The sequence below is a fragment of the Aulonocara sp. 'chitande type north' Nkhata Bay genome, linkage group LG11 (assembly GCF_057382095.1).
Source record: "Aulonocara sp. 'chitande type north' Nkhata Bay isolate Kocher_YH1m ecotype deep benthic linkage group LG11, A_spYH_male_GT1.1, whole genome shotgun sequence".
In the NCBI taxonomy this organism is placed as follows: Eukaryota; Metazoa; Chordata; class Actinopteri; order Cichliformes; family Cichlidae; genus Aulonocara; species Aulonocara sp. 'chitande type north' Nkhata Bay.
The window spans coordinates 39,301,270-39,313,769 of NC_141354.1; the positions used below are offsets into that span (position 1 = coordinate 39,301,270).

The 12,500-nt window shown below is 51.8% G+C and overlaps 1 protein-coding gene across 3 annotated transcripts in view; it reads left to right on the forward strand.

The window, feature by feature from the left end:
• The window catches only part of atp2c1 (ATPase secretory pathway Ca2+ transporting 1), a 24,901-nt gene that overhangs the window by 6,974 nt on the left and 5,427 nt on the right, over positions 1-12,500 (forward strand). For all 3 annotated transcript variants that reach the window (XM_086312636.1, XM_086312637.1, XM_086312638.1), the window contains exons 2-19: positions 1,351-1,455; positions 1,657-1,773; positions 2,921-3,010; positions 4,272-4,307; positions 4,451-4,512; positions 5,224-5,332; positions 6,281-6,436; positions 7,205-7,273; positions 7,382-7,457; positions 7,602-7,668; positions 8,509-8,633; positions 8,723-8,820; positions 10,054-10,149; positions 10,229-10,318; positions 10,596-10,700; positions 11,441-11,597; positions 11,686-11,856; positions 12,470-12,500. The exon at positions 12,470-12,500 is cut by the window's right edge and continues 67 nt beyond it. In XM_086312636.1, the coding sequence (XP_086168762.1) occupies positions 1,351-1,455; positions 1,657-1,773; positions 2,921-3,010; positions 4,272-4,307; positions 4,451-4,512; positions 5,224-5,332; positions 6,281-6,436; positions 7,205-7,273; positions 7,382-7,457; positions 7,602-7,668; positions 8,509-8,633; positions 8,723-8,820; positions 10,054-10,149; positions 10,229-10,318; positions 10,596-10,700; positions 11,441-11,597; positions 11,686-11,856; positions 12,470-12,500 (1,760 nt within the window). The remainder of the gene's footprint in view (positions 1-1,350; positions 1,456-1,656; positions 1,774-2,920; positions 3,011-4,271; positions 4,308-4,450; positions 4,513-5,223; positions 5,333-6,280; positions 6,437-7,204; positions 7,274-7,381; positions 7,458-7,601; positions 7,669-8,508; positions 8,634-8,722; positions 8,821-10,053; positions 10,150-10,228; positions 10,319-10,595; positions 10,701-11,440; positions 11,598-11,685; positions 11,857-12,469) is intronic.

Here is a 12,500-nt window from a genome sequence, read left to right on the forward strand (position 1 = left end):
TCAAGTAGCTCTAAATTCTAACTCGGACTGAGTCTTTGATGAGGTGCACTTCCTGTGAACCTGTGCAGGTGTTTGAAAAAGCTGCTCTTGCTGACTGGGAGGAGAATCGACTTCCTCTCTGCTCTTTGTTCGGCTTTAAACCCTGCACCACGGCGCCGCTGTCGCCTTTGTCCCATTTCCTGCTGTCGGTTTCCTCTGCGTCAGCCTTCGTCCTCAGACCTGCAGCCTGCTGGGAGGAAGTGATCAGCATCATGCATGACAACAAGCACCGATGGTGGAGGAGGCTCGAAGCTGTTCGATGTTCAGTTTGTCCTCCTTACCTCTCTGCTTCATTCCATGTTTGGCACTGATCACCACCTGCACTCATGTATATATCTTTCTACGTAGCACTTTAATTCTTATTCTTATTTTTTCATGTCTATTTAAGCGTAATTTATGACAGTATGTTTGCACTGAAGCACCGCAGCAATTTCCTAATGTTGTAAACCTGCAGCGCGTCACGCCGTTAATCCCGCCGGAAGCTGCCACAAACAAAACCTTTGTTTTTTCCTGACTTTGGTGGCATTAAAGTCTAAATTCTGCCCTCCTCACATTTATTTCATGAAGAATCGACTCGGAGTTCAGATGTTCCCGATAGAGCCGGTCTCTAGTGGACATCAGAGGAACTGCAGGTTCCTGGGGAGATTATAAACTCAAAGTGCAGATGTGCTTTTACTTTGGAAGTCATTCTGGTCCTCTTCCCCTCATTTCCTCTGAGCTTTTGTGCTGCCGTACGTTCTTGTAGTTCATTAAAGTAAAACCTAAAACGCAGTCTTTCTGGCCCTGTGGGTGGTGTCGGTGCCTTCTGAAGCATTTTTATTAACAAACGTATGTCTTGGCCCTGGTTGTGAAAGGTTTCTGGTTACTTCCTGGCATCTGCCAGCAGCATTACGCCTGCAGTAATGAGAGTCCTGAAATGTGACTCTGTGGATTATTATCTTTGACAGCAGCTGACGAGAAACTGGATTTGAAGTCATCCATAAAAAGTTAGATGACAGCGTTCACCCAGAGGTCACAGCTGTGTCATCACTCAGACACTTACCTGCACAGCTGGACGTCAGGTGTGCGAGTCACGAGTGCTCCCACCTTAGAGGTCCCTGACTCTTTGTGGAAAGCAGAGCTCTGCTCGAGTAAAAGTGGAGGAATGTGATCCGTTTCACGGAGAACCTCGGTGCAATCTGTGGGCCCGACAGACGCCGTCGTCGCTGTCTGATGCTCGCAGGTGGAGGTTGTCCAGGCCTGGATGTGAGAAGCAGCTCTCAATAGGAACCCTGCTGCAGTCTCAGTCTCTCTGTCTTCTTCCTGTTTCAGCTTTCCGAAGGAGAACCCTCCAGTGAAGATGAGACCATGGTCCCAGTACTGACGTCCAGAAAAGCCAGTGAACTGCCCGTCAATGAAGTAGCATGTGTCCTGCAGGTAAGGAGGCGAGCGCCTCTCAGCCTGACATTCGTCACGTTTATCTCAGAGAGCGCTCAGCTGATCGGTTCATGAGAACGACTGTGACGCCATTAAAAATCCTCAGACTTAGACTGAGCCAATGAGACGCGTCGTCCTGTTTCTGTGCGAGCTTCGTCTCTGAAACGGTAATCTGAGCGCCGCTGCGTGTCACGCCCACAGGCCGACCTGCAGCTGGGTTTGACCCAGGAGGAGGTGAGGCGGCGGAGGGCGTACCACGGCTGGAACGAGTTCGACATCAGCGAGGACGAGCCGCTGTGGAGGAAGTACCTGTCACAGGTAACGCACGCATCACACGCAGACTCACTCAAGGCCATTTCCTGTTTCTCTCTCTGTGTGACGGCGAGTCCCTCAAACGTGCAGCGGCAGAGTCACCCAGCACGCTATTTTTATCCAGAGCCTGAAACGCGTCTGCAGGCCCGCCGTGTTCCCGACTGTCATTGTTCCGCCGCCGCGTTAACCCGCGCACGTCTGCAGCACGCTTACATAACGTCCTGTGGAAGAACACAGATTTATTTTTGCACGGCACACGTTCGTCGCCTCACAGCCATGTTAGAAACACGTGTAAGGTGTAAACGCGCTTCACCGTGGTAACCGTGACCTCATTGCTGCTCGCACCTTTTTAATAGGACTGACACGTTTGTGGTGACTGCACAAAGGAGGAGGTTGAATCCTGTAGCGTTCTTCGTTTCTGTCTCGGCAGCAGGCAGTCGGAGCACTGATGGAGCTGCTGCAGGCCTCCAGCAGCTCCAGCTTAAATATAGAAAGCGAGCGCGGACGGAGACGCGGGAGGAAGCTGTCGGCTCGAGTCCAAGCGAGGAGCAGAAACTCTGGATGTCTGAAAAATGTAAACCACATCAGCTGACGTGTGCAGAAGTTTCCGTTTGACTTCACATTCCTGAGTGCTGAACAAGCAGAAAGAGAGGGTCACAGGTCACATGACCAGAACCGTGTGATGTGAGCCATGAGGGTGAGGAAGGTCAGAGCCTCGTCATCGCTCCTGACTGCTGATTGGACGGCTTCACAAACACACCTATTGTCTGTAATCTGCTGTAATCTGAGCGCGTGTCCTCCTGCGATCACACGCTCGAGTCGCTCCTTCACTAAACAAACGCCAGCCCTGCAGCGAGTCGAGTAGCAGCTGCTGCGGCGCTCTGACATCACGCTGACCTCACAGTCCAGACACGAGCTGCCAAAGAGTTTGTCCTTCAGCTGCCAGCCACACACGTTTACAGCTGCACCGACTCGCCTGATCCCGCCTGTGATGACTCGTTCGATTTACCCGCGCTGCTGAAATAAATGTGCAAACTCGGCGAAGCTGAAAGCGTCCACGCTGTAAAAAGTGTCTTTGTTAAAGAACACGTCCTCCAAACGTCTGTAATCATGTGACACTTGACCTCTGACCTCAGCCTGTGTCTCTCTGCAGTTTAAAGATCCGCTCATCCTGCTGTTGCTGGCGTCGGCGGTCATCAGCATCATCATGCACCAGTTCGATGACGCCATCAGCATCACAGTGGTAGGTAACCAGCGGCGCTCAGGCGTCCTCTGAAACCTGCAGGTCCTCCACACGAGGTTACACACGACAGCTGTTTGTCTGATACAAAAACGAGGTCAAAGTTCAGATGGCAGGAGCGGAGTGGAACAGCAGCTCTGTGTTCTTAGACTCAGTGACTCAAATGCAGCAAGTTTTACATGTAAAGGTCACGGGGTCAGTGACTGAGCCGTCCTGTGAGGCAGTGCTGCTCTGCGATTGGTCAGCACGGCGCGTGCTTGTTATTGTCTCCTCTCACCTTAAGCTCAGCGTGCACCGTCACAGAGAGGTGGAACGCCACAGGCACAGATTAAAAACAAGAAGTGCGATCTTCTCTGCAGCCCGTCTGCACACGTTTGAACATCTGCACGCTTCTCGTTCAGCTACAACCAGGTCAGGTCCATCACAGAAGATGGGTCTCATTTACCTAAAGTCATCGAGTTCATCTGCATCGGTGAAGTAAAACCTGAACAGGAAGGTTTGGCGCTGTGTTCCATCCTACCGGTTGTTTCTGCACGCACAACACAAAGTGACAAACCGTCCTGCATGCTGGAGTCATTGTTGACAGCATAAAGTACGTACGGCAGGACCAAAGGCGGATTCATGTGCAGAGAGAGGAGGTCTGAGATGGAGAGTCTGAGTGACGCACACACAGTTTGACCCTCGTAAAAGAAGAAACGTGAATCCCTGTGCACACGCAGGCCGGCTGCAGGCGAACAAACAGCTTCATCGCTGTTTGCTTTCAGACTTCGGGTAATTAAAGCGTTCCGGGAACCCTTCAGGATGTTTGATCAGGTTTCTGTTTTAATCCTCCAAACGGACGCAGAGCTTCAGCAGCCAGAAGGTCAGCCGATGGTCTGACTCCACCTCAGCGTGTGAACAAGCAGAAATGATGAAGAGCTTATTCATGTCATCACATTCAGATATGATGACTGTGAAAGCAGACGGGCCACTGTGAGGCCAAAGCTCCGCCTCACAGGAAATAAACATAAATGCAGAGGTGAGAGGTTACAAACAGTGCTTTTAATTTGAAAGGAAATGTGGAATATATATTTTATGATGAAAGGAAAAGATGAACGATGTTGAGCTCTGATGTCGCAAACATTCACTGAAATCTTCAATAAACCCTGAACGACTCAGTGTCAGTGGGGTTTCCACAGCTGTGGGGTTTTATTGTGAACGATGGAAGAATTTAAAAACTTGTGTTGGACCTCAAAGTTCAGTCTGTGCTTTTCCCCCCCCCCAGGCCATCATCATCGTAGTGACGGTCGCCTTCGTCCAGGTACGTCCTGTTTTTACTCTTTAACAACACTGCTGTGTGTGTGTGTGTGTGTGTGTGTGTCTGTGTGTGTCTGTCTGTGTGTGTGTGTGTGTGTGTCTGTCTGTGTGTGATGAAGCTAAGCTGTTGTCTTGTCTTGTGTGCAGGAGTATCGCTCAGAGAAATCTTTGGAGGAGTTGGGGAAGCTCGTCCCTCCAGAATGTCACTGGTGAGTTTGATCCTGACCTCCTTCAGGAGAGTGGGCGGGGGTCTCCTGCCTCGTCCTCCTGCATGGATCGCGTCTGTGGAGAACATCGCGTCTCCTAGTTGTGATTGTTTGTAATGAAATAAGCAGTTATGACACGGAGTCTGCTCCTCTGTCATCTCACAGCCAAGAATCCAGAAATTTGACTCCATAAATGAATCAGTTTAAAGGAGTGTGTGTGTCTGTTTGCTCCATCTAGCCACACCGTGTAGCGCCCCCTGTTGGCACACTGTGTGACCAGCACTCACATTACTGTGAGCACGAGCACACACAGCATTGTTCTTCTCAGCCTGAGGTCACAGGATTAATTTCACTCCTCGCGATGTTCTGAGAAACTTCTTAGAGTTTCCCTGAAAGCTGAGACTGAATCCTGGCCAACGATGCGCCGATGTCGGAGCAACGAGAGATTCCCGTGGCGACCTGAGCAGCACGGTTTCCCCCGATGATCCACTCTTCATCGGGGTTTACAGTTGGGTCGTGGCGAACGTTTGGCAGAGACAGAGGACAGAGCTGGATCCACACACTCGACCTCATTCTACAAATTTCAACTTCATCCATGCACATTTTCAAAAAGTGAATTATTAATGTGTTGTGTCCCTGACGCTCCTCAGCAGGGCGCGCAGGGAGGGGAGGAGCATGACTGTAAACACTCTCCCCCGCTGTCTTCCTCCTCAGTGTCAGGGAGGGGAACCTGGAGCACCTGCTGGCCAGAGAGCTCGTTCCCGGAGACACCGTCTGCCTGTCGGTGGGGGAGAAGGTCCCGGCTGACCTCCGTCTCTTCGAGGTAAAAACACTGATAGGTTTGTGTCAGCCTGGGCGTGAGGGAGCGAGGGATTCTGGGACAGCAGAGATGTCTGCTGGAAGCTGAGCGCTTCTCGTTTCCAAGAAAGGAACTAAATTCTTTCAGGATGAACGATCACAGGCGATCAGGTTCCTGCAAACACGGGAGCAGAACGCCCTCTGATCAGGCCTGCAGTGTAATCATAAATAAATGAAACCCCTCAGCAGGGGGCGCTCTCGAGCACGAATCAAAATGTACGTTTTGTGTGTGAAGATTTTTCTTTGTGGAAGTTTTCAGACTGCAGGTGCAGGTTTAGATGGTGAGCGTCACCACGAGCCTCCATTTTGGTTTGGGGCATGAAGCGAGCAGCAGCTTCCACCTCCAGCCTGCTGCGGCTTCTGCACGCAGAAGAAAACTTTCACACAAACTTCAGGTTTTTCATCCGCTCCGCAGCGCGAGCTCGAGAGCGCCCCCTGTCCAACAGGAAGTCCACGGGGAGTTTCTGATTATCAAGCAGCTCCCTGCTTCACTGCAGGTGAGACTGACATCAGAACAAAGAGAAGGTCGCCGCGGTACTCGTCCTGCATCTTCACCACGTGCAACAAATCCCAGTGACAGCGTATCCCTGAGGCTGGCATAAGCGGGTGTAGGCTGGTGTAGGCGGGGCGGGTGTAGGCGGGGTGGGTGTAGGCGGGTGTAGGCGGGGCGGGTGTAGGCGGGGCGAGCGTAGGTGGGCGTAGGCGGGTGTAGGCGGTACTTTGAGGCCTCTACTTTCACTGGGAAACGTGTGAACCTTCATTAAGAGCAGCTGCAGTCGTGTAAAGATGGCCGCCTGCTCTGAGGTGGGGGTGGGGTTAATGGTTAATGGTGGCTTTAGTGAGCAGGGTTAGAGGTTAAAGGTCAGAGTATCCCTCCTGGTTGGAGTTAAATCTGTCTCCTCCACCCTCGCAGGCGACAGACCTGTCAGTGGATGAGTCCAGTCTGACGGGGGAGACCACGCCCTGCACCAAGTCCACCGCCCACCAGCCAGCATCCACCAACGGAGACATCGCCTCCCGCAGCAACATCGCCTTCATGGGGACGCTGGTGCGCTACGGCAAAGCCAAGGTAGCAGCTCACTCTTCTTCTTCTGCTCCACAGACGGTGAAGTTACAGGAAAGAAGTGTGCGCTGAGACTCTGGCTGCAGACGGTGTGAGGAAGTGATGACGTGGCCGCCTCCTTCATATCGATGGTTCAGTGGTGACAGACGGCGTGTAGGACGCCGCCGTGGTTGTAGAAAACTGTAACCGTCATCTTAGTGGCTGCCGGCAGAATGATTAGAGCTTAGATTAGATGAGACTTTATTAATCCCTCGGGTGGGAGGGCCCCCGTTAGCACAGCAGCGACCGACGCTACAGAGTGTGAGCAGAAATACAGCGCACACACGACTGCAGAGGGACCTGCACCGTGGAGCGCTGACACAGATTCCTGCTAATCACTAACATCCAATCAAAACCCTCTCACAGCTCAGACTTCAGTGACCTCACAGCAGGCATGTTATTGGTCACATGATGTCACTAAAAAGGCTCCGACATCACAAACACGGTCCAGAGGTCCAGCTTAGGTGAAGCCAGCAGCTACGGCCACCCGTGCACCATCTACCTGTCAAATTGGCCACGCCCCTAATAATGCAAACATAAGCATGAATGCAATTTAAAGAGGACAGGACAGGTGTTATGATGGAGGATACACAGCGGTCTGTATCAGGCTGGCTCACTGCTGCCTCAGCAGGACACCAGAGGAACTGCAGCTGTTGCTATTGAAGCTTTTGCAGCTGATGTTTCAACGATGCTTAGACAGTTTTACCTGCTGAAAGGTGTTCTGATGTTCTTCAGGGCATCGTCATTGGAACCGGAGAGAACTCTGAGTTCGGGGAGGTGTTCAAGATGATGCAGGCAGAGGAGGTGAGGTCTCCCGCATGAAATCTGAATATAATTCAATACAAATGTCACAGTTGTTCCAGCCAGAGGTGCCGTGTTCATGAAACATCTGTTTCCTGTTTGCTTTGTCAGGCTCCTAAAACTCCTCTGCAGAAGAGCATGGACCTGCTGGGGAAGCAGCTGTCGCTTTATTCCTTCTGCATCATCGGTGAGTTTATGATGATCGTGTGATTACGAGGAGACGCCGTGGGTAAGGGGCCGTGTGTGCGGCGAGCTGCCCCGCTGCTGTGTCCTGCTCTCCATCGCCATGGCGTCTGCACGCCGTGCTCAGTCTGTCTCTGATGTGTTTCAGGCGTCATCATGCTGGTGGGCTGGCTGCAGGGCAAGAGTCTCCTGGACATGTTCACCATCGGTGTCAGGTGACCCTGAGTGATGCTTCTGTTTGGTTGTTGGTTGAACTGAGGCAGCTGCTTCCTCTTCTGTGTTTATCAGGTTATAGCTGAGTGCAGCGATGTGATAGCAGCAGGTTTGTGACGCTGGGTTCATGATGCGACCAGGAGAGTGACTCCACCCACAGACAAGGACACGAGCGTCACAGTCTGCTGTGTGATTTGGTGCACAGAGCCGTGAAACACCTCAATTCAATTTTATTTATATAGCGCCAAATCACAACAAAAGTCGCCTCAAGGCGCTTCATAGATGCAGAGAAAAACCCAACAATCATATGACCCCCTATGAGCAGCACTTTGGCGACAGTGGGAAGGAAAAACTCCCTTTTAACAGGAAGAAACCTCCAGCAGAACCAGGCTCAGGGAGGGGCGGGGCCATCTGCTGTGATTGGTTGGGGTGAGAGAAGGAAGACAGGATAAAGACATGCTGTGGAAGAGAGACAGAGATTAATAACAGATATGATTCAATGCAGAGAGGTCTGTGAACACATAGTGAGTGAAGAAGACACCTGAAGGAGCGAGCTCGGTCTCAGTGCGACAGGTGGAGCAGCCTCCATATAAATGAGATCACACGGCCTGCTGTTAGTGACGTTAGCATGAGGAGAGCCGCCTTTATAAGCGAGAGAGGAAAGTTAGCGCTGTGGGGCGGGAGCACGTTACAGGTGATTCCTGTTAGAGGGAAGTTGGGAAGCTGACCGTGAACACTGAGAGCAAACGGAAACACAAATGTTTTCTGGGTTTGTCTGCGTTTTTTCAGTGAGCATGTAAATCATAAAACAAGTCTGACTGTCTCCTCCTCTCCTCCTTCAGTCTGGCTGTGGCTGCCATCCCAGAGGGCTTACCCATCGTGGTGACGGTGACGCTGGCGCTCGGCGTGATGCGGATGGTGAAGAAAAGAGCGATCATCAAGAAACTTCCCATCGTGGAAACTCTGGGTACGTCGTGATGCGACGGAAACGGTCATGCACAGCCCGACCTTCTGTGAGCTGCACGTTGGTGACCTTTGTGCCGTTTTCCCCGTCAGGCTGCTGTAATGTGATCTGCTCGGACAAAACGGGGACGCTGACCAAGAACGAGATGACGGTCACTCAGCTGTTCACGTCAGACGGACAGCACGCTGAGGTCAGACTCCCACGCCGTTTCCTCTCACACTTTGAAACCTCCACAGCGTGATCACAGGGTCAGCTTTTAAATCCTCAGGCTACCAAACACAGCTGGGCTTCATGTTGGTGCTGGCGGGTGGTTGATCGTGCGATCAGGGTGAAGCTCGTGTTCTGCAGAGGACTCGAGTTCAGGCTCCGTCTGCTCGCTCGGAGTTTATGGGCTCAGTGGAGTCGATCAGTTTGCTGGTCTCGGATCAGTGGACACGTCGTTATCCTGTCCGGGATATTTAAGGGTGTTTGGGAATTTCCCCGACTAGTCTGTGGACTTTGAGGAGGCTTTGAAACGCGTCCCCAGGGCGTCCTGTGGGTGGCGCTGCAGGAACCTGGAGTATCGGTGAGACTGCAGATTAAATGAGACTGTAGATGTTGGTGTAAAGTGTTGGGGCCCTGGCGTGCACCCAGAGTTGTCAGACTCCCCCACAGCCGACCTGATGGAGGCGTCTGCAGCTCCTCAGACAGTCGATGAGTTGTACTGAAGCTGCCGGCCTCCTACATCTACACCAGCTTTCTGTTTTTCATAGGTGTCTGTTATTTTAATCTGAGAGACGGTGAACATGAAACGGCATCAGTGCAAATGTCCCAGTTTGACCCAAACGGCTGATTTTCACCTTCTAAAAGGTCAAAAAGGAGGAGAGGAGATCACGTGAGTCGCAACCCAACAAGCCAAGTTTAAGATCACATGAACAAAGCAATCACTGTAACTTGTTGTAAGGCTGATGCTCTTATTTTGAAAGCTGAGCCCTCTTCCTCCTCGTCGGTTTGCAGCGGCTTCTTCTGAAGCCTGATCGCAGCTGTAACGCAGAGTCTGCAGAGGGCTCACTGACCCGGTTAATCCATGAGGAAATCCCAGCTGGCATACTGGGAGAACTGGGTCAGGGCCGGTTCTGCTCACTGCAGGGAGGTCAGAGGTCATGGGAAGGTGCTGAAGGCCTGCAGGGTCACTGGCCTCACCTGTCAGGGGGCTGAAGCTGTGTTTGAGTGATACTTCATGAGGGCGAAGGCTCTGTCACGGCTGTGTGTCTGTGGCTGAAGCAAACACTGAAGCCCTGCTCTGTGCGAACCGCCCGGGCTTCAGCAGAGCGACATCGACACGTTGACAAGTCCACGAAAGTGCGCGCTGACCTTCTGGTCCTGCCTCCAGTGTCTCGAGGTCGCAGGTCTTTGTTATCTTACCCTCGGTGTTGTCTTGCAGGTCACCGGCGTCGGCTATAACGGGCAGGGGGAAGTTCTGCTGAACGGAGAGGTGATCCACGGCTTCTCGTGTCAGTCCATCAGCAAAATTGTGGAGGTGAGGTCGTTCGTGTCTCAGCTCAGATCTTCACACTGAACTCTGAACCCGGGTTTACTGAGCGTGTGTGTGCTGACAGGTCGGCTGTGTGTGCAACGACTCCATCATCAGGAATCACAACGTGCTGGGACGGCCCACAGAAGGAGCGCTCATCGCCCTCGCCATGAAGGTAAAACCCAGAGCGCCACGCTCTGAGCAGGTCGTCGAAGTCTTGAAATCAGACCAGTTGGGCTAATTTTTTCGATCCTTCTTTGTCTCACACTGGACTGAAACCAGCTGTTTTAGCTCCTCCCCCTTTCCCCCTCTGACTGTTTGAAGCGTACAAACAGTTAAAAGTAGGAGGAGCTGGAGAACCTGAGCTGATGATAAACCAGATGAGATAAAAACATGAATATGAGCGATGAGGTGTTTGTGTGACGAGCTGTGCTCCTCTCCGTGTCCTGCAGGTGGGGCTGGAGGGTCTGCAGCGCGAGTACGTGCGGGTGGAGGAGCATCCGTTCAGCTCGGAGAAGAAGTGGATGGCCGTGCGCTGCGTTCACCGCACGCAGCAGGTCTGTGATGAAGAGCTGCTCACATTAACCCTTTATCCTCGCTCTGATGCTCCGATGTCATTAGAGGACGCCGGCAGCAGAAACACGGCCGGAGTCGTTGCTCATACATGTTCTGTGATGTTCCAGCAGATCCTTAGATGTTTGTCATGGTGTTACTGTTGTGCCTGTGCCCTGAGCCCACAGAAATCACTGCTGCAAGTACAAAGTTGCATTTTGAGGAGAAAATTACTTTGAGCGAAGAAAACTGCTAATATCCACAGTAACAGCCGCTCTGTGTGCTCACAGACGTCTGCAGTCCTGCTCTCCACATCTCTGTACAGCGTTACAAATGTGCAACAAAACCAACCAATCACAGACTTGGATTCTGATCGGCTCTCTAATCAGCTCGCCAGCTAAATCCAGCGGAGCGGTTTGGTTTAAGCTAGATTAAAACCAACAACGGTCTTAAAAAAGTAAATAATTAAACATACTAACTGAAAATGGGTTTTGCTACACTCTGGACCGTGTTTGCAGCAGGTAGCGAGCTGACGCCGAGTTACTGCGACTCGGATGTGAGCGTTCATGGACGAAGACTCAAACATTCCTCGGGTTTCTCTCACTAGTGTTTCCTGTGGATTTGTCACCAAGGGAGAAACTGAACAGCAGCATTAAAGCTGAAATCCTAAAAGTCAAAGTTTAATATTGTGTTCTGCATCATCAGCATCTCTGACGTGTCTTTGCTCTTCCTGCTGCGTCTCCAGGACAAAGCTGGAGTTTACTTCATGAAGGGCGCGTACGAGCAGGTGATTCGCTTCTGCAGCTCCTACAACAGCAGAGGCAGCGCGCTCCCCCTGAACCACCAGCAGGTGGAGCTGTACCAGCAGCAGATCAGCTACATGGGCTCAGGCGGGCTCAGAGGTGAGAGTGACACCTACAGGCGGAGCTGGGGATGCCCTAAAAACACACTCACTGTGTGTGTGTGTGTGTGTGTGTGTGTGTGTTTCAGTGCTGGCGTTCGCGTCGGGCTCTGAGATGGGGAAGCTGACCTTCCTGGGTTTGGTGGGCATCATCGACCCTCCAAGGTCAGGGGTCAAAGAGGCCGTGGGCATGCTCATCAGCTCCGGAGTCACCATCAAGATGATCACCGGAGACTCCCAGGAAACGGCCATGTCTATAGGTCAGCTGATTCACACACGCTTACGCAAATGTATAAAGTTAAACAACAGAACAAATCCTTAGAGTGTTTTTCTGTGGTGGGATGCGTTTCCTGTTTTACATCACAGCTGATCGGGGCTCTGACCTCTGGTTTAAGTTCCCTGTCCTCGAGCTTCCTGATTTAAAAACGCCTCCATCGGGAGGATTTGTCCTCAGCTCCTCCATCTGAACAACAGAAGAGAAGAATGAAAAGAAAAACACAGACATTGTTTAGTTACATGATCAGGCTGATGATTAAACTCCGCTCTCTGAATTCCACATTAAAAGCCCCTGTTTATTAATAGGGCTTTTATTGTGAAACAGCCAGAAGAAGCGCAGGATCATCATTCACTTATTAAAGAGAGAACAAACCCTGAGCTGGTAATCAGCAGTCAGTGGCTCGTCATGGGGAAAACGTTCACCACAAGGTGGCAGCGTTTCACCAGCCAGCACACACTTGCTGCCATGACCTCTGGCTGAACCCACTCCAGTTTGAATAATGCTGCCATGGGTGGAGTGGGAGTCACTGCGCCACCTTGTGGTTCACAGTGGTGTTACATGAACGTACAGAGCAGTGGATGTTTGTGTGTCTGCAGCCAGTCGCATCGGCCTCTTCTCTAAAGGGGG